Genomic DNA, 21,827 nt, shown 5'->3' with positions numbered 1-21,827 from the left:
GAGCCTGTTACTCCAGAATTGGCCTTTATAGCCACTCCAGGCGCTGCTTCACAAACCACTGACCACCTCCAGGCGCGTATCCATTGTCTCTCGAGATAAGGAGGCCCAAAAAGAAAAAGAAAAAAAAAAAAAGAAAGAATGCCATTGAACATCAAGGGGAGATGGTTAGATTCTCTCTTGTTTGAGATGGTCATTGACTGGCACTTATGTGGCACGAATGTTACTTGCCCCTCATCAGCCCAAGCCTGGACGTTGTCCAAGTCTTGCTGCATATGGACATGGGCTACTTCTGTATCTGAGGAGTCGCAAATTGTGCAATCATTAGGGAACATCCCCATTTTTGACCTTATTATGGAGGGACGGTCATTGATGAAACAGCTAAAGATGGTTGGGCCTAGGACACTACCCTGAGGAACTCCTGTAGTGATGTCCTGGGACTGCGATGACTGACCTCCAAAAACCACAACCATCTTCTTTTGTGCCAGCTATGACTCCAACCAACAGAGAGTTTTCCCAGATTCCCATTGACTCCAGTTTTGCTAGGGGCTCCTTGCTGCCTTACTCAGTCAAATGCTGCCTTGATGTCAAGGGCAGTCACTCTCACCTCACCTCTGGAGTTCAGCTTTTGTTGTCCATGTTTTGACAAATGAGGTCAGGAGCTGAGTGGCCTTGGCAGAACCCAAATTGAGCATCAGTGAGCAGGTTATTGCTGATCAAGTGCCGCTTGATTGCACTGTTAATGACCCCTTCCATCACTGATAGGGCGGTAATTGGCCGGGTAGATGCCAGTGTTATAATGTACTGGAATAGCTTGGCTAGGGGCGCGGCCATTTCCGGAGAACAAGTCTTCAGTACTGTTGCTGGAATGTTGTCAGGGCTCATAGCCTTTGCAGTATCCGGTGCCTTCAGCTGTTTTTTGATATCATATGGAGTGAATCGGATTGCTTGTGATGCTGGGGACCTCAGGAGGAGGCAGAGATGGATCATCCACTCGGCACTTCTGGCTGAAGATGGATGCAAATACTTCAGCCTTGTCTTTTGCACTGATGTGCTGGGCTCCCCCATCATTGAGGATGGGGATATTTGTGGAGCCTCCTCTTCCTGTCAGTTGTTTAATTGTCTACCACCATTCATGACTCATTGTGGCAGGACTGCAGAGCTTAGATCTGATCCACTGATTGTGGGATCGCTTAGATAAACGTTGGACCTTTTTTTTCAAGAAGGCACAGAAAAAACTAGTAGGCAACGATGTTACTGGTTGTCAGATGACTCAAGTTAAAAATAGAACAGAAACCCTGGCAACAGGGGGAGATGTAGGCAGAGAAGTTGATTGGACAAGCCCGGCAGCAGCAGCGTACACCTGAGAGGGCAGAAAACTCAACAAACCTTTGGTTGTAGAAGTCAGAGTGTGTTTTACCTTCTGGCATAAGCGGCTGATAAAGTTAGCCTGAAGAAGTAGTGAAAGAAAGAGAGAAGACCACAACCCAATTCACTTTCCAGCATCTCTAAAAGACCTTGACAAGTCCACTGTGTCAATTCACTCATCTCTTGTCTTTGAAGAAAGTCTGCTAAAATAATTCTCAATGCCGCCTGTAAAGAACGGTTCTAAAAGATCCTAGTGACCTGTCTACGTGTACTCGGAGGCTAAATTGTATGTCAGTTTTGGAACAACATATCTCATCTGCTGTTTTCTTCAAAAATGAACAAGTAATCAGCCCAAGTGATTTTTTTGTCTGTTAACCTTTTATTTTTCTGGTTAACTGGTATATGTTTGTGTGTGTGAGTGTGAGTATGAGTACGAGGGGCTAAGGTAAAAAGAGAACTTTTAAAATTTAAAATCCATGTGTTTATGCTTTACTTCATTACTAGTTAAGGCTTGTTCTACAATAAACTGAAAATTTTGCTGTTCATTAAAGAAACCTGGTTAATGTGTTCTATTCTGGGTAAAATAGAATATATTATTGACTGTATCAGTAAGTGGGAGATTTAAAAAAATATATGTTGTTACCTGTGGAGAAGTGGGACTAGATTAAACAGTGCACTCCTCCTGCCTCGGTCATAATAATAGTAAAAGATTGTTTCCACTGGTAGGGAGTGCGCTGTTTCCAATGGGACGGAGCCTGAGGATTCTCACTGGAAGGACCAAGGGGGTAAGGAGGAGGTTGTTTTTGAACTGAGTCGTATTATGCAATGGGATACTACACTGCAAATAGCTATTGCGGCAGAGACTTGAAAGTCAATTAAAAGAGAATGGGATAAAAGAGTCTTGGAGGGAATCTGGGAATTCAGGAGAGACCAAAAGTACAGGCACAGGGGGGCTGAATGACACCTTCCTGTGCTGTAATTCTTTATCAAATCTGAGCCCAGGGAGTGGTTTAGAAATGTTGGTGCTGAGCTGAATTTATAACAATGTGCCCTGTGCAATGCTGCAAGCACTGCCCTTTTGTCTATCTCTCTAGTTCAGGTTGGTCTGTGTCAGCTGGTTTTGCTGTGTGAAATCCAAGTTTAGATTGACTATGTCTGACTCCCAGTTCAGAGTTGCTCACCATTGCCTTGGGACTTGAGCCCAAACTAGAGCCCAAGGAAATAGGGAGAGAGATGGGGATCGTTAAAAGTCGCATGTACTGGGGAGCCTGAAGGCAACTTGTGCAGTGCAGGGTAATCAGCAGGTTATAGGATTATTACTAGATACAGCTAGGATGTTGGGGACGTTATAACTATTATCAACTACATATATCCTATCAGTGAGTGTATTACTGTCGGTTATGAAGGAAATCTGACTGTTTCTATTAGTTACCAGTATGATTTCAGAGTTATTAGTTACTGGCAGAATTAAAATTCTTCCCGCCTCTGGTTTCCCCATTGCAAATCCCTCCCCTATATCCAGATTCCCCTCTTTCCCATCTTCAGTTTCCCTTCTCCAGCTGCTTCCCAGTGGCCTCCTGGTTCGCAGAATCTCTTGCACAACAACTGCTGGCGGAAAACCACAACCAAAGATACCCAACCTTTAAACAGCAAATTCAATAACATTTATAGATGTCACGCGATTAGGCATCATATGATTAAACCTCCAGGAATACTTCCAACCAGAGTTAATAACTCTAGTAACTAGAGGTAGTTCAACACTTGATTTAGTGTTCAGCAGTGATCTGAATACAGCTCGTTATGGGCCAACACCTGGCCGATGGTCATCATGATATCATTAGATTTCAGTTTATCAGTAACACATCAAAGGCATTGAGAATCAGATTAGTTCCAGATTTCAAAAAGGCTAACTTTACTAAAATAGCAGCAGACTTAATTCAGGTCAATTGGTCAACTCTAATAGATGGGCATACTACTAACAATGAAGAAAGATGGAATATCTTTAAAAGCACATTAATGCACAAGGAAGCCATATATGTCCATAAAGATGGGCACATGACAAGATTAAGCCATCACGGCTGACTCGTCGTGTACAAGGACAAATTAGACAAACAATTATGCTTTCATAGACTAGGGGAAAATAATTCACATGAGAATAGAGACAATTTTGTGCATAATTAAAGATAATAAAAGCTTCTATAAGAGCAGCGAATAATAGACCATATTCATGGCCACCCCCTCGACCTTGCCATCTCATATGCTCTTGCTAGTCCCATCGTATCAATTACAGATAATGCCATCTCTGATCACTTCCTGAGATCATTCTCCACCAACATCCCCCTTCCAAACCCCAACCCTATCTTAATCTCTGTCTGTCCCTGGAAAGAATTGATACCCATTCACTTACAACTATGCTTTCAAAATCTCAACTATCTAGCTTTTAAACCACAACATTTCTGCAGCTACTGATTTGCTCAACCACACCCTCACCTCCACCTAGTCCCCCCAAAAAAGATCAGTTTCTCTCACCCTGCCCAATCCCCCCGGTACGGCTCTCATCTCCACTCCCTTAAGTCCAAGGGATGCAGACTTGAAAGGATATGGCAGACAACTGGTTTAGCCATCCACCACTAGATCTAGCTGGACCACTTAAAACACTATCGGTCCTGCTGTCATCTGCTAAAACCGCTCACACTTCCAGGATCATCTTGGAATGTAAGGATAACTCCCGGCTTCTTTTCTCTACTGCAAACGGTCTTCTTAAACCCTCTCCCCTGAATCCTCCACTCTCACCTCCAACAATAAATGCGAGCTGCTCATGGCCTTCTTTGTCAATAAGATCGAGACCATACGATGAACTGCCACTTCTGGGTCCCTCCCTTCCATGAGCCCACCTGGCCAAATGTCCTATATTGTTCTCCCCTGCCCTAGCCCTGACCTTGCATCTTACTCTACTATATCACCTCATGCTGTCTCTGAACTCATCTTGTCCACGAGACCCACCTCCTGTTCCCTTGATCCTATTCCCACTAAACTGATCACCCAACTTCCCCTCCTGGTCCCCAGATTAGCCAATATTGTAAACAGCTTTCTCTCTTCTGTTGTTATCCCTCTTTCCTTTAAATCTACTGTTATCACCCCACGTCGTTGGCACCAGCTAGACCTCATTGGCACAAGGCGAGCCGCCTTAAACAGTGTTCAAATCACACGCAGCTTCCACAGTGCGGACTGCGACACCGATCACTCCCTGGTGTGCAGCAAGGTTAGACTCAGACCAAAGAAGTTGCATCATTCCAAGCAGAAGGGCCACCTGCGCATCAACACTAGCAGAATTTCTCACCCACAGCTGTTACAAAAATTTCTAAATTCACTGGTGTCAGCCCTTCAAAACACTCCCACAGGGGATGCTGAGACCAACTGTGCCCACATCAGAGACGCCATCTATGAGTCAGCTTTGACCACCTACAGCAAAAGTGCGAGGAGAAATGCAGACTGATTTCAACCTCATAATGAAGAGCTGGAACCTGTCATAGCCGCTAAGCGCATTGCACTGTTGAACTACAAGAAAGCCCCCAGCGAGTTAACATCCGTAGCACTTAAAGCAGCCAGAAGCACTGCACAAAGAACAGCCAGGCGCTGCGCAAACGACTACTGGCAACACCTATGCAGTCATATTCAGCTGGCCTCAGACACCGGAAACATCAGAGGAATGTATGATGGCATTAAGAGAGCTCTTGGGCCAACCATCAAGAAGATCGCCCCCCTCAAATCTAAATCAGGGGACATAATCACTGACCAACGCAAACAAATGGACCGCTGGGTTGAGCACTACCTAGAACTGTACTCCAGGGAGAATGTTGTCACTGAGACTGCCCTCAATGCAGCCCAGCCTCTACCAGTCATGGATGAGCTGGACATACAGCCAACCAAATCGGAACTCAATGATGCCATTGATTCTCTAGCTAGCGGAAAAGCCCCTGGGAAGGATAGCATTACCCCTGAAATAATCAAGAGTGCCAAGCCTGCTATACTCTCAGCACTACATGAACTGCTATGCTTGTGCTGGGACGAGGGAGCAGTACCTTAGGACATGCGCGATGCCAATATCATCACCCTCTATAAAAACAAAGGTGACCGAGGTGACTGCAACAACTACCGTGGAATCTCCCTGCTCAGCATAGTGGGGAAAGTCTTTGCTCGAGTCGCTCTGAACAGGCTCCAGAAGCTGGCCGAGCGCGTCTACTTTGAGGCACAGTGTGGCTTTCGTGCAGAGAGATCGACCGTTGACATGCTGTTCTCCCTTCGTCAGATACAGGAGAAATGCCGCGAACAACAGATGCCCCTCTACATTGCTTTCATTGATCTCACCAAAGCGTTTGACCTAGTCAGCAGACGTGGTCTCTTCAGACTATTAGAAAAGATTGGATGCACACCAAAGCTACTAAGTATCATCACCTCATTCCATGACAATATGAAAGGCACAATTCAACATGGTGGCTCCTCATCAGACCCCTTTCCTATCCTGAGTGGCGTGAAACAGGGCTGTGTTCTCGCACCCACACTTTTTGGGATTTTCTTCTCCCTACTGCTTTCACATGCGTTCAAGTCCTCGGAAGAAGGAATTTTCCTCCACACAAGATCAGGGGGCAGGTTGTTCAACCTTGCCCGTCTAAGAGCAAAGTCCAAAGTACGGAAAGTCCTCATCAGGGAACTCCTCTTTCCTGACGATGCTGCTTTAACATCTCACACTGAAGAGTGCCTGCAGAGTCTCATCGACAGGTTTGCGGCTGCCTGCAATGAATTTGGCCTAACCATCAGCCTCAAGAAAACGAACATCATGGGGCAGGACGTCAGAAATGCTCCATCCATCAATATTGGCGACCACGCTCTGGAAGTGGTTCAAGAGTTCATCTACCTAGGCTCAACTATCACCAGTAACCTGTCTCTAGATGCAGAAATCAACAAGCGCATGGGAAAGGCTTCCACTGCTATGTCCAGACAGGCCAAGAGAGTGTGGGAAAATGGCGCACTGACACGGAACACAAAAGTCCGAGTGTATCAAGCCTGTGTCCTCAGTACCTTGCTCTATGGCAGCGAGGCCTGGACAACGTACGTCAGCCAAGAGCGACGTCTCAATTCATTCCATCTTCGCTGCCTCCGGAGAATACTTGGCATCAGGTGGCAGGGCCGTATCTCCAACACAGAAGTCCTCGAGGCGGCCAACATCCCCAGCTTATACACACTACTGAGTCAGCGGCGCTTGAGATGGCTTGGCCATGTGAGCCGCATGGAAGATGGCAGGATCCCCAAAGACACATTGTACAGCGAGCTCGCCACTGGTATCAGACCCATCGGCCGTCCATGTCTCCGCTTTAAAGACGTCTGCAAACGCGACATGAAATCCTGTGACATTTATCACAAGTCGTGGGAGTCAGTTGCCAGCGTTCGCCAGAGCTGGCGGACAGCCATAAAGGTGGGGCTAAAGTGTGGCGAGTCGAAGAGACTTAGCAGTTGGCAGGAAAAAAGACAGAGGCGCAAGGGAAGAGCCAACTGTGTAACAGCCCCAACAATCAAATTTTTCTGCAGCACCTGTGGAAGAGCCTGTCACTCTAGAATTGGCCTTTATAGCCACTCCAGGCGCTGCTCCACACACCACTGACCACCTCCAGGCGCTTACCCATTGTCTCTCGAGATAAGGAGGCCGAAGAAGAAGATCACCCCTCTCCTAAAAAAACCCAACCTGTAACCCCACTGCCTTGCAAATTACCGTCCTATCTCTGACCTCCCTTTCCTCTCCAAAGTCCTGAATATGCTGTTGCCTCCCAAATTCGTTCCCATCTTTCCTGGAACTCAATGTTTGAATCCTTCCAAACAAGTTTCTGCCCCTGCCACAGTATGGAAACAGTTCTTATCAAAGTCACAAAAAACATCCTTTGTGACTATGACTAAGGTAAACTTTCCCTCCTTGTTCTCCTCAACCTGTCTGCAGCCTTTGACACGGTTGACCACACCATCCTCCTTCAATGCCTCTCTACAGTTGTCCAGCTGGGTGAGACTGCTCTCACCTGGTTTCATTTCTATTTTATTTTTTCATGGGATGTGGGCATCGCTGGCAAGGCCAGCATTTATTGCTCATCCCTAATTGCCCTTGAGAAAGTGGTGGTGAGCTGCCTCCTTAAACCGCTGCAGTTCATCTGGTACGGGTACCCCCCCAGTGCTGTTAGGGAGGGAATTCCAGGATTTTAATCCAGCAACAGTGAAGGAATGGCAATATATTTCCAAGTCAGGATGGTGTGTGACTTGGAGGGGAACTTGCAGGTGGTGGAGTTCCCACACATCTACTGCCCTTATCCTTCTAGATGGCAGAGGTCGTGGGTTTGGAAGGTGCTGTCAAGGGAGCCTTGGTGCATTGCTGCAGTGCATCTTGTACATGTTACACACTGATGACACTGTGCATCGGTGGTGGAGGGAGTGAATGTTTAAGTTTGTAAGTGGGGTGCCAATCAAGCAGGCTGCTTTGTCCTGGATGGTGTCAAGCTTCCTGAGTATTATTGGAGCCATATTCATCCAGGCAAGTGGAGAGTATTCCATCGCACTCCTGACTTGTGCCTTGTAGACGATGGACAGACTATGGGGCATCCGGAGGTGAGTTACTCGTTGAAGAATTCACAGCCTCTGACCTGCTCATGTAGCCCCTGTATTTATGTGGCTGTTCCAGTTCAGTTTCTGGTCAATGATATCCCCCTAGGATGTTGAAAGTGGGGGATTCAGCGATGGTAATGCCATTGAATGTCATGGGGAGATGGTCAGATTCTCTCTTGTTGGAGATGATCATTGCCTGGTACTTGTGTGGCGCGAATGTTACTTACCACTTGTCATCCCAAGACTGAATGTTGTCCAGGTCTTGATGCATATGGACATTGACTGCTTCAGTATCTGAGGAGTTACAAATGGTACTGAACATCATATAATATTCAGCGAACTTCCCCACTTCTGACCTTATGATGGAGGGAAGGTCATTGATGAAGCAGCTGAAGATGGTTTGGCCTAGGACACTACCCTGTGGAATTCCTGCAGCAATGTCCTGGGGCTAAGATGATTGGCCTCCAACAACCACAACCATCTTCATTTGTGCCAGGTATGACTCCAACTAGTGGGGAGTATTTCCCTTGATTCCCATTGACTTCAGTTTGACTAGGACTCCTTGTTGCCACACTCAAACGAAATGTTGACTGGATATCAAGGGCAATCACTCTCACCTCACCTCTTGACTTCAGTTCTTTTGTCCACATTTGGACCAAGGCAGTAATGAGCTCAGGAGCCAAGTGGCCCTTGTGGAACCTAAACTGAGCAACAGTGAGCAGGTTATTTCTGTTTAAGTGGCATTTGATAGCACTGTCTACAACACCTTCCATCACTTTGCTGATGATCGAGAGTAGACTGATTGGGCGTAATTGCCGGGATTGAATCTCCTTTTTGTGGATAGGACATACCTGCGCGATTTTCCACATTACTGGGTAGATGCCAGTGTTGTAGCTGTACTGGAACAGCTTGGTTACAGGCACAACTAGTTCTGTAGCACAAGTCTCAAGTACTGCTGCTGGGATGTTGTCAAGTCCCATAGCCTTTGCAGTATCCAGTGCCTTCAGACGTTTCTCGATATCACATGGAGTGAATCAAATTGGTTGAAGACTGGTATCTGCAATGCAATTCAACTAATGCCATTCCCCTGCCGTCTCCCTGTAACAATGCACATTCTTCCTTTTCATATAACTGTCTAATTCCCTTTTGAAGGCCTCGTTTGAACCTGCCCCCACCATACTCTCAAGCAGTTCATTCCAGGTTAGATTAGAGATACAGCACTGAAACAGGCCCTTCGGCCCACCGAGTCTATGCCGAACATCAACCACCCATTTATACTAATTCTACACTAATCCCATATTCCTACCAAACATCCCCACCTGTCCCTATATTTCCCTACCATCTACCTATACTAGTGACAATTTATAATGGCCAATTTACCTATCAACCTGCAAGTCTTTTGGCTTGTGGGAGGAAACCGGAGCACCCGGAGAAAACCCACGCAGACACAGGGAGAACTTGCAAACTCCACACAGACTGGTCTTAACCATTTGCTGCATGTGAAGTAGTTTTTCCTCATTTCCTCATGGTTGCTGGCCATTTCAACACCCCTGCTCTCATCTCTGTCCTGGGATTGCTGCAGTGTTCCAGCGAACATCAACACAAGCTCGAGGAACAGCATCTCATTTACCGATTAGGCACACTACGGCCTGCCGGACTGAACACTGAATTCAATAATTTCAGAGCATGACGCCCCCCCCCCCTTTTTATGTTTAGTTATTTTTCTTTTTCCTTTTTCTTTTTTATTTGGTTATTTTATTTTAGGTTTTTTAGCGTGTTTAGTTTGTTTCTACTGTGCCTATCCACTGTTTCTATTTTTTTGAAATGTTTTTAATGTTTGTGCCTTGAGTGCTTTGTACTTTACAGTCTATTCACACACTCACTGTACTAACACATTGTCTTTCAGGACACCATTAACATACCCCGTTTGCCTTTGTTCCATGACCTTTTGGTCAGTTATTCTCTGTGACCTTGTCCTATCAGCACCTTCTCTTTTGTTATCTCTTGCCCCACCCCCCGCTTTACTTGCTTAAAATCTTTTACATTCTAATATTTGTCAGTTCTGAAGAAGGGTCACTGACCTGAAACGTTAACTCTGTTTCTCTCTCCACAGGTGCTGCCAGACCTGCTGAGTATGCAGCATTTCTTGTTTTTATTTCAGATTTCCAGCATCTGCAGTATTTTGCTTTTATTTTATTTTTTCCTCATGTTGCTTTTGCTAAACACTTGAAATCTGTGCCCTCTTGTTCTCGATCCTTTCACGAGTGGGAACAGTTTTTCCCTATCCATTCTGTCCACACACCTCATGATTTTGAATACTTCTATCAAATCTCCTCTCAGCCTTTTCTTCCCCAAGGAAAACCGTCCCAACTTCTCCAATTTATCTTCACACCTGAAGTTCCTCATCCCTGGAACCATTCCCGTGAATTTTTTCTGTACTCTCTCCAATGCTTTCACATCTTTCCTAAAGTGTGGCGACCAGAACTTGGCGCAATAATCCAGCTGAGGCCGAACTAGTGTCTTATCCAAGTTTAACATAACCTCCTTGCTCTTGTACTCTATGCCCCTATTAATAAAGCCCAGGATACCATATCCTTTATTAACCATGCTCTCAGCCTTTCCTGCCACCTTCAATTACTTATGCACATAAACCCCCAGGTCCATCTACTCCTGCACCCCCTTTAGAGTTGTATCCTTTATGTTATATTGTCTCTCCATGTTCATCCGAACAAAATGAATGACTGCACATTTCTCCGCATTGAACTTCATCTGCCACTTGTCTGCCCATTCCACCAATTTGTCTACGTCCATTTCAAGTTCTACACTATCCTCCTCACAGTTCACAATTGTTCCATGTTTCGTATCATCCACAAATTTTGAAATTGCGCCCTGTACACAAAGGTCTAGGTCATTAATATATATCAGGAAGAGCAAGGGTCCCAACATAGACTAGCAGTAGTAAAGCTTATTAGTAGTAGTAGGGCTTGGTAGTAGTGGGGTTTATGAATTATAAATTAACTAAGAAAAATAAATTAATTAACACATAATAAAGATGGCAGGCAGGTGATTTGTTGTGGCTGCAGTACGTAGGAGCTGGTGGACGCCGGTGTGACCCAAGGTAAACACAGCTGCAATACTGGTCTGCGGCTCGAGGAGCTGCGGCTCAGAGTCAGTGAGCTGGAGGCCGAGCTACAGACACTTTGATGCATCGGGGGAAAGTTACCTGGACACTTTGTTTTGTTTAGAGATACAGCACTGAAACAGGCCCTTCGGCCCACCGAGTCTGTGCCGACCATCAACCACCCATTTATACTAATCCTACATTAATCCCATATTCCTACTACATCCCCACCTTCCCTCAATTCCCCTACCACCTACCTATACTTAAGGGCAATTTGTTCCAGGAGGCAGTCACACTCTTTAGGACAGGGTCTTCTGATTTCGTCAGTGGTCAGGGATAGGAGGATATGACTGCGGGTGAGGAAGGTAAGGGGATTGAGAAGGCAGAAGTGGAGGAGCCTCAGCTCTTCCAATTGTCCGACAGGTTTGAGATTGTTTCAGCATATATGGATGAGAGTGACGGCTGCAAGGTGGATAAGCAAACTGACCATGGCACTGTGGTACAGGATGCCATTCAAGCGGGGTGAGTAAACGGGAATGTAATGGTAGTAGGAGATAGTATAGTCAGGGGGATAGACACAGTTCTCTGCAGCTGCAGAAAGAGTTTGGAAGGCTGTGTTGCCTGCCCAGTACCAGGGTTCGCGATATTTGCTCGGGCTGGACAGGAACTTGCAGTAAGAGAGGGGAGGACCCAGTTGTCATCATCCATGTGGGTACCAACAACATAGGTAGAACTAGGAAAGAGGTTCTGCAGAGGGAGTATGAGCAGCTAGGGGCTAAATTAAGCAGAACTTCAAAGGTTCAAATCTCTGATTATCTGAGCCACGAGAAAATTGGAGTAGGGAAAATAAGATTAGAGTTTTAAATGCATGGCTCAAAGATTGGTGTGGAAGAAATGGGTTTCGATTCATGGGGCACTGGCACCGATACTGGGGAATGTAGGAGCTGTACTCTTGGGGTGGTTTTCACCTGAACCAGGCTGAGACCAGTGTCCTGGCAAGTCATATAACTAGGGCAGTAGGGAGGGTTTTAAACTAAATAGTGGGGGTGAGATATCAATGAGGTAAAATGTGATAATTTAAAAAGAGAGCAGAAGGCAAGAGAGCAAGGTAGCAGTAAGGGAATTGATAATATGAGTGTGACAGGAAGGGACAGAGCAGACAAATCTAACAGTGCGCCAGCAGATAAGGATAGAGGTTGTGAAAATAATATAAAGACAGAATTAAAGGCACTCTATCTGAATGCACACAACATGTGCAACAAGGTAGATGAATTGACAGCACAAATAGAAGTAAACAGGTATGATTTAATTGCCATTACAGAGACGTGGCAGCAGGGTGACCAAGGCTGGGAACTGAATGTTCAAGGGTATTTGACATTTAGGAAGGATAAGCAAAACAGAAAAGGTGGTGTGGTGTGCTGTTAATAAAGGATGAGATCAGTACATTAGGGAGAGAGAATCTTAGGATCAAGAGGTAGAATCAGTTTGGGTAGAGCTAAGAAACAGCAAGGGGCAGCAAACATTGGCAGGAGTTGTTTTTAGGGCAAAGAGTATTGGTAATGTAGGGCACAGTACAAATCAGGAAATTAGAAGTTCATGTGACAAGGATAACACAGTAATTATGGGGGATTTCAATCTACATATTGACTGGGTAAACCTAATTAGCACTAATGCTGGGGAGGACGAATTCCTGGAATGTATATGAGATGGTTTTCTATAACAGTATGCTGAGGAACCAACTAGAGAATGGTCTATTTTAGATCTGGTATTGTGCAATGAGAAAGGGTTAATTCATAATCTCATTGTAAAGGAGCCTCCAGGGAAGGGTGACCATAATATGACAGAATTTTACTTTAATTCTGAAAGTGATACAGTTCAATCGGAAACTAGGGTGTTAAATATAAACAAAGGAAACTACAAAGGTATGAGCGACAAGTTGGCTGTAGTAGATTGGGAAACTACATTAAAAGGTATGAGTGTAGACAGGCAAGGGCTAGCATTTAAAGAATTAATACATGGTTTACAACAAATTTTACATTCCTTTGAGGCACAAAAACCCAACAGGAAAGGTGATCCAACCGTGGCTAACAAGAGAAGCTAAAGATTGTATTAGATCAAAGGGAGAAGCTTATAAAGTTGCCAAAAAAAGTAGTAAGCCTAAGAATTGGGAGCATTTTAGAATTCAGCAAAGGAGGACCAAGAAATTGATGGAGGAACTAGATTACAGTAAACTGGCGGGTAACATAAAAAGACTGTAAAAGCTTCTATAGGCATATAAAAAGGAAAAGATTAGCAAGGACAAATGAGGCCCATTACAGGTAGAGATGGGAATTTATAATGAGGAATAAGGAAATAGCAGAGAAACTAAACAAATACCTTGTATCTGTCTTCACGGAGGAAAATAGAAAAAACCTCCCAGAAATATTGAAGAAGCAAGGGACTAACGAATATGAGGAACTGAAAGAAATTAGTATTAGCAAAAAATTAGTACTGGAGAAATTAATGGGACCGAAAATTGATAAATCCCCTGCACCTGATGATCTACATCCTAGAGTGTTGAAAAAGGTGGCAGTAGAGATAGTGGATGCGTTGGTAATCATCTTTCAAAATTCTATAGATTCTGGAATGGTTCCTGAAGATTGGAAGGTAGGGCGCAGTGGTTAGCACCGCAGCCTCACAGCTCCAGCGACCCGGGTTCAATTCTGGGTACTGCCGGTGTGGAGTTTGCAAGTTCTCCCTGTGTCTGTGTGGGTTTCCTCCGGGTGCTCCGGTTTCCTCCCACAGCCAAAGACTTGCAGGTTGGTAGGTAAATTGGCCATTATAAATTGCCCCTAGTATAGGTAGGTGGTAGGGAAATATAGGGACAGTTGGGGATGTGGTGGGGATGTGGTAGGAATGTGGGATTAGTGTAGGATTAGTATAAATGGGTGGTTGATGGTCGGCATAGACTCGGTGGGCCGAAGGGCCTGTTTCAGTGCTGTATCTCTAAAACTAAAAAACTAAAACAAATGTAACCCCACTATTTAAGAAAGGTGGGAGAGAGAAAACAGGGAACTGCAGACCTATTTGCCTGACATCAGTAGTAGGGAAAATGCTAGAATCTACTATAAAGGATGTTATAACTGGATACTTAGAAAATAATGGTAGGATTGAGCACTCAACATGGATTTATGAAAGAGAAATCATGTTTGACAAATCTGCTTGAGTTTTCTGAGGCTATAACTAGCAGAATAGATAAGGGTGAACCAGTGGATGTAGTGTATTTGGATATTCAGAAGGCTTTCGATAAGGTTCCACACAGGAGGTTAGTAAGCAAAATTAGAGCACATGGGATTGGGGTAATATACTGGCATGGATTGAGAATTGGGTAACAGACAGAAAACAGAGAGCAGGAATAAACAAGTCATTCTCAGGTTGGCAGGCTGTGACTAGTGGGGTACTGCAAGGATCACAATTTATATCAATGATTTGGATGTGGGGTCGAGTGGCTGAATGGCTGACTCCTGCTCCTATTTCCTATGTTCCTATGAGGACTGATTCATCAGCTGAGGGAGGACAGTAGGTGGTAATCAGCAGGAGGTTTCCTTGCCCATGTAATATTTGTAAGTTTGTTGATGACACAAAACTAGGTAGGAATATGAGTTGTGAGGAGAATGCAAAGCGGGTTCAAGGGGATTCAGACAGGCTAAGTGAGTGGGCAAGAACATGGCAGATGGAATATAATGTGGAAAAATGAGAAGTTATCCACTTTGGTAGGAAAAACAGAAAGGCAGAGTATTTCTTAAATGGTGATAGATTGGGAAGTGTGGATGTCCAAAGGGACCTGGGTGTCCTTGTTCATAAGTCACTGAAAGCTAACATGCAGGTGCAGCAAGTAATTGGGAAGGCAAACGGTACGTTGGCCTTTATTGCCAGAGGATTTGAGTACAGGAGTAAAGAAGTCTTGCTGCAACTGCATAGAGTCTTGGTGCGACCACAACTGGAATATTATGTATAGTCTCCTTACATAAGGAAGGATATACTTGCCATAGAGGGAGTGCAACGAAGATTCACCAGATTGATTCCTGGGATGGCAGGACTGTCCTATGAGGAGAGTTTGAGGAAACTGGGCCTGTATTCTCTAGAATTTAGAAGAATGAGAGATGATCTCATAGAAGCATTCAAAATTCTTACAGGGTTCAACAAGGTTGGTGCAGGAAGGATGTTTCCTCTGGCTGGGGGATCTAAACCAGGGGACAGAGTCTCAGAATAAGAGGCAGGCCACTTAGGACTGAGATAAGGATTTCTTCACTCAGATGGTGGTGAACCTGTGGATTTCTCTACCCCAGAGGGCTAGGGAGGCTCAGTCATTGAGTATGTTCAAGACAGAGATTGATAGATTTCTAGATATTAAAGTTATCAAGGAATATGGGGATAGTGAGGGAAAATGGCATTGAGGCAGAAGATCAGCCATGATCTCGTAGAATGGTAAAGTAGGCTTGAGGGACTGAATGGCCTACTCCTGCTCCTATGTTCCTTTGAGTACTGATTAATCAGCTGAAGGTGGGCAGTAGGTGGTAATCAGCAGGTTTCCTTGCCCATATTGGACCTGATGCCATGAGACTTCATAGGGTCCGGAGCCAATTTTGATGACTCCCAGGGCAATTCCCTCTCGACTGTATACCTGTGCCCCCACACCCATGGGGTCTGTCCTGCCTGTGGGACAAGACATACCCAGGAATGGTGATGGTGGTGTCTGGGACATTGGATAGAAGGTGTGTTTCTGTGAGGATGACGATGTCAGGTTGTTGCTTGATTAGTATGTGGGACATCTCTCCCAATTTTGGCATAAGTCCCCAGATGTTAGTAAGGAGGACTTTGCAGGGTCAACAGGGCTAGGTCTGCTGTTGTTGTTTCTGGTGCCTAGGTTGATGCTGGGTATTCCATCCAGTTTTATTCCTTGTCAACTTTCTGTACAAGTGAATGGCTTGCTAGACCATTTCAGAGGGCAGTTAAGAATCAACCACATTGCTTTGGGTTGAAAGTCACATGTAGTCCAGTAAGGATGACAGATGTTCTTCCCTAAAGGACATTAGTGAACCAGATGGTTTTTTACAACAATCCATGGTACTTTTCCCAGAAACTGAACTGGACCAGCCACATAAATGCTGTGGCTACAAGAGCAGGTCAGAGGCGAGGAATTCTGTGGTGAGTAACACACCTCCCCAGTTTCTGTCCACCATCTACAAGGCACAAGTCAGGAGTGTGATGGAATACACTCCACTTGCCTGGATGGGTGCAGCTCCAACAACACTCAAGAAGCTTGACACCATCCAGGACAAAGCAGCCCGCTTGATTGGCATCCCATCCATCACCTTCAACATTCACGCACTTCACCACCGATGCACAGTGGCAGCAGTGCGTACCATCTATAAGATGCAGTGCAGCAACTCACCAAGGCTCCTTCGACAGCACCTTCCAAACCCACGACCTCTACCACCTAGAAGGACAAGGGCACCAGATGCATGGGAACACCATCACCTGCAAGTTCCCCTCCAAGCCATTGTTTTTGGTCCCTGTTCCAAACTCCGTTCTCTAGCTGGAAACAGTTTGAGATTCAGTCAGTTTGTTTGCAACCTTTGTGTCACATTTGACCCCGAGATGAGCTTCTGACCTCATATTTGTGCCATTACTAAGACTGCCTATTTCCACCTCCATAACATCACCCAACTTTGCCCCGTCTCAGCTCATCTGCTGCTGAAACCCTCATTCATGCCTTCGTTACCTCTAGATCTGTGTCTTAACTCGTACCAAATCCCGTTCCTCTATCACCCCTATCTTCAATGACCTCATTGACTCCCAGTCAATTGATTTTAAAATTTTAATCCTTATTTTCAAAGCGCTCCGTGGCCTCGCCCTCCCTATTTCTGTAATCTCCTCCAGCCCCACAACCCTCTAAGATATCCGTGTTCCGTTAATTCTGGCTGCTTGTGCACCCTGATTTTAAATTCTCCACCAATGGTGGCTACACCTTCAGTTGCCTAGGCCCTAAGCTCTGGAGTTCCCTCCTTACACCTCTCTGCCTCGCATTCCTCCTTTAAGAAACTCTTTAAAATCTACTTCTTTGACCAAGCTTTTGGTCATCTCGCCTAACATCTCCATTTGTGGCTTGATGTCATACGTAGTTTTATAATGATTAAATACATCAATTATATGCTTTGAAAATAAAATATCCATTACCAATCTAATATATCCTAACAATAATAGATCTCGGGGTCACAGAATTATGATTTCCTCTTATGTACATGAAAAACAAAAAAAGTCAAAATTGAAGGATCAAATTTACCATGCCCATTTCTCTACCTATCTGTTTTCACAGAAATAACCGATTTATTGTGTAGCGTGACAGCAATAAATTGAGGAATCTCAGTTGGCGTTCCGCATTGATAATACATGCAGCAACATGCACCTCCACTTGATATGAAGGAATCCAGCCATAATAAGGGGCTATAATGTTAAGAGGTATTTTCCTATGAAGTAAGGATTAAAAAAATTAAAAGCAGAACTTCATCTTCCTGGAAGGGTAGAAGGGGCTCATAAGCATACCAGGACATGTTCAAGGTCACCAACATCCTGTGGCATGTTAACTCTACTTCCTAACACAAAGGCAGTTTCTGAAAAACAGGAAATTGCTTCTGAAAAGCATAAACATATTTACTTCAGTAAAGTACTGACAATACAAGTCTTAAAACCATAGAATCATTACAGCACAGAAGTAGGCCATTCAGCCTGTTGTGTCTGTGCCGGCTCTCTGCAAGAGCAACTCATCTAGTCCCACTCCCCATAGCCCTGTAAATTTTTTCTCCTCAGATAATTATCCAGTTCCCCACACTCTCAGGCAGGGCATCTAGATCCTAACCACTTGCTGCGTAAAAAAGTTTTTCCTCATGTCACCGTTGCTTCTTTTGCCAATCACCTTAAATTGGTGTCCTCTAGTTATGTATACTTCTGTCAATGGTAACAGTTTCTCCTATGCACTCTGGCCAGGCCCCTCATGATTTTGCAGTTAAACATGAGGATGCAGACATTGGGGTAGAATTTCTGTGGGGGCTCTCCCAACCTCCCGCTGTACCTTCAAGAGAAGACTTGCAAAAGCACCAGAGAAATGGCATAGTCATTTACTCCATTTACCTGGAGTTTCTGCTTACCTTCCACCGAAGCAATACTCCGACATTCATCACAGTCTCATTACTCTTTAAAATGAAAAGAAAGCATCTTTCCCCATTGTCCAAGTCTAAATGAGTTCCCATCAGAAAAGCCATTTTACTGTCTTATAAATAATCATTGCAATTTACCACAACCTAACAATGGATGACATTATTTTCTATGGATGCAGCTGAAAAAATCTGTCAACTAAATCCAGAAAACTGAGTTATAATCTTAAAACACTATAGTGTAGCTAGGAAATATACCATCAAGTGCAACTTTCACTATCCTACTAGCTCTAGAGATACTGATCATTGTCTGTGCTCACAACTTCTTGCCAACTCAGCCTTTCCTGGAAATAGAAGGGGATGAACCTACTTGCAAGAGAGATAACACCCCCATAAGTAAAACAAAAATAGTTATGCTGCTTAGAAACAGTATAAATATTGGAACCACACAGTAGATCTTTAGAATCTTGGATTCATTCCAGCTTTTCTCACGGTAAAAGTACAAGCTATTGTAGTGCAGTGACAATAGTTTTCTCCTTAATTGGGATAGAGGTATCTCGCTAAACTCTGTAGCTTTTTACTTGGAATTTAAGGTAAATGCTGATTTAAATATTGATGGATATCTTAAATATTTTACTGTAACATTATTTATACTTAAAACTTGGATTCTCTACTAGGTGTAAGATTATACTTTCTTTTCCTAGAACTATCAGCATTGTGATTGTTTCACCCAACAAAGTGTGAACTACATGTTCAGTTCTTTAATAAACTTTTATGTAATTTAGAAAATATATTGTCTCATATAGTCTTCTGTATCTCAACTCGAGAACCCATCTCTGTACACTCTTTAGTGGGAAGGTACATTATTGAGGAGAGATGCCCAGACCCTTATAATATCCGGTTTGTTATAATCTGGCTAAAACTTGTTAAAAAGGCTATCTGGAAGACAGTAATATTCTCAGCTGGTTCCTTTCCTTAGGGGAAAGTTAGATCAGTTCTTCAGACCCATTCAAATGCCTGGGAGATCCATCTTTCTTAACCTTAAGTGAGAGTGAAAATCTGGGAAGCAAGCCTGATCTGGGATGGTCCCAAAAAGGGGCTAGGATTATAAGCCACTTCATTGAAATCTTGGTTTAGAAATATGCGGGAGCCACTTACTATCCTAAACATCTGGATTTCTATGGTTACTATATTGTAAATTTTCATTTTGGGGTACAGAATCATAACCTGTGTCATTTTTGTTATTTGGTTGTTGCCACTTATTATGGCCATTTGAGATACGTCCGCTTCCAGGTTGCGAATCTCCTAAGCTGTAAGTAGCATAACTGAGTGAGCCTTTGGCTTAGTGGTTACCTTCCCGCTCAGGTAAGAAGGTGCAGGGTTCCAACCTGTTCACAACAGTCCTGGCAAGTGAAGACTCTGAATTCTGGGTTGATATCCGGGAGGACACTTGTGTCCAATGGGTGTAAGTGCCCCCCCACCGACCCACATGATTTGAAAGTAATTCTGGCTACTGAAACCACTGATTATCTCAGCTAGTGCAAGTTCTAACTGGAATGTGGGCCAAGTTTTATTTTAAAAATGAGCATGCTTTTTAAGATGAAACATTTATTCATGCAATATAGTCAACTAAAATTAAATCATCAGCTTAGTTGCTCAAATACTGAACGAAGAACGCTATTTTAAGTACCCCTTTTGATTGTCTGCTCTTACTCCTGAAAGTGAGATTGCTAATTCATATTAGGAATGGTAACTTTGGTGTCAGCAGCTCCTCAAATACTTATTCCTCATACTTGTGAACTTGGATTGTGATGAGCTCAATTCCATCATTGCCTGGCATCCACACAAGTGCACTTCTGGCAGGATCTCCATATAGAGATCAGGCACAGGAACCTTAGCTTTTTCACCCTTTCATAACCAGTTTGCTCTATATAGCCCAATATCGTATCACATAGGATATTTACCTGCCTGAACAATCAGGGTGCTCTAGGATTATAGGTTTACAAAAGTCTCACCTATCAAGCTTGGCTGCAAGGGATTTACGTAGTTTTAATTCCTCTGCGTATAATTCCTTGTATCTTTCAAGTTCCAACTGTGCGGATTCTTTCAGATTCATGCTGTCTTGTTGTGAAGTTCTAAGCTTACTCAGCTCCGATTCCAGGTCTTTTATTGTCTGCTCCAACTGGCTTCTAATTGTATTTTCATTTGTGGCTCTCAATTGTTCCAAGGCTTCTTGGGAGGCCTGTTGGGTCTTAACATGCAAGAGTGAAAACATTTAATACTGCATTAAAAAAAAATTCAAATCACACATTTATAGAAAAGACTATTATTTCACATTGCACTGAGACAGTAAACACTGAGAACTTAAGCTTTAAGTCATGTTGTGAGGCTAATAGCCCGACTGCCTCTAGAGGTGGTGCAATACAGTTACAATTTGCTCTTTGTGATCAGTATTTTTTGTGCATTCATAGTAAAAGCAGTTTCCCTAAGTGTACTTATGCCCACTACAATCTGAAATTTAACAGTCTTAAGTGTGCTGTGAATGGGAGTTGGAAATTTCATGTGTTGACTACTATGTATTCCTGTTCTCTCAAACAGACCAAATGGTTAAAACTAAAAGAAGTCATATACACAGTGACGTGAAAAGAAAACAAGATACCAGCAACAATAATACTCGTATTTGATCAAGCCACATGAATTAGAAGTATCTTTCTCAGAACATGTTTCTTACATGAGAAGCAAGACTATTTTAAAGAACTGCATTGAAGCTGAGATCATTACAGGTGGTAGACATGTTACTTTCAGGCCCATGGAGATAGAATTATTTAAAAAGTTATGCACACCAAGATTTCCTGGTTTTACATGTTCAATTCAGTAGGCTAAAAAGATATTCGGCCAAATTTTGCTGTGAGTGGTGACTCAAAAGCACTTGATGTTTGTTAGACTTCCACTTAATCAGATTTTTTAATGATGTTTTGCACAGCAAGTTGCTGTCAGTGGGACATCCAACCAGTGTAGCTCCCTCTACAATGCATCTGGGACCTGTGTGAACAGGGCAAGCAACTGTACATTTTAGACAACTAGACGGAAGAACCATTAATGAGCAGTGCAGAGTCTGAACCAAGAGCAAGTTAGAAGAGTGATTTCAATATGAAAGCAGTGTCATGAAAATGTGCTTTATGTCGAATGATGATTTTTAATCCACTGGCTGAAAAGCCAAATTGAATTTAAAAAAACAGACTAAAGAAGACTTGATGCTTGCAGCTAAAGATGGCTTCCCCAATTTTCACATTCCAATCCATTGAGATGGAGACACCCTGTCTGCAAAGACCCATCAAGGACGAAGACCTGAGGAATCTGAGGGAAGCATATATCCTGTTTCCATTAGCAAGTCATCAAGGCAATCATCTGAGGTATTCAACTGGTGGAGAGACGAGCCACTAAACCTAATCACTTGTACAATGGGACCCTAGATGTGAGAAGGGGATTCCTAGACATGTATTAAT

General features: G+C 43.8%; 1 protein-coding gene across 8 annotated transcripts in view; it reads right to left on the bottom strand.

The window, feature by feature from the left end:
- Positions 1-21,827, bottom strand: part of si:ch211-272n13.3 (ankyrin repeat domain-containing protein 26) — a 260,148-nt gene that overhangs the window by 15,973 nt on the left and 222,348 nt on the right. For 6 of the 8 annotated variants that reach the window (XM_068050522.1, XM_068050524.1, XM_068050521.1 and 3 more), the window contains one exon: positions 20,337-20,572. In XM_068050522.1, the coding sequence (XP_067906623.1) occupies positions 20,337-20,572 (236 nt within the window). Of the gene's footprint in view, positions 1-16,562; positions 16,707-17,453; positions 17,638-20,336; positions 20,573-21,827 lie in introns of all 8 variants that reach the window. The other 2 variants (XR_010976854.1, XR_010976855.1) reach the window with 2 other exon arrangements.

The sequence above is a fragment of the Heterodontus francisci genome, chromosome 18 (genome assembly GCF_036365525.1).
Source record: "Heterodontus francisci isolate sHetFra1 chromosome 18, sHetFra1.hap1, whole genome shotgun sequence".
NCBI classification, from domain to species: Eukaryota; Metazoa; Chordata; class Chondrichthyes; order Heterodontiformes; family Heterodontidae; genus Heterodontus; species Heterodontus francisci.
The sequence above is the reverse complement of the archived record's forward strand: the minus strand, read 5'-3'. Positions and strand labels throughout refer to the sequence as shown.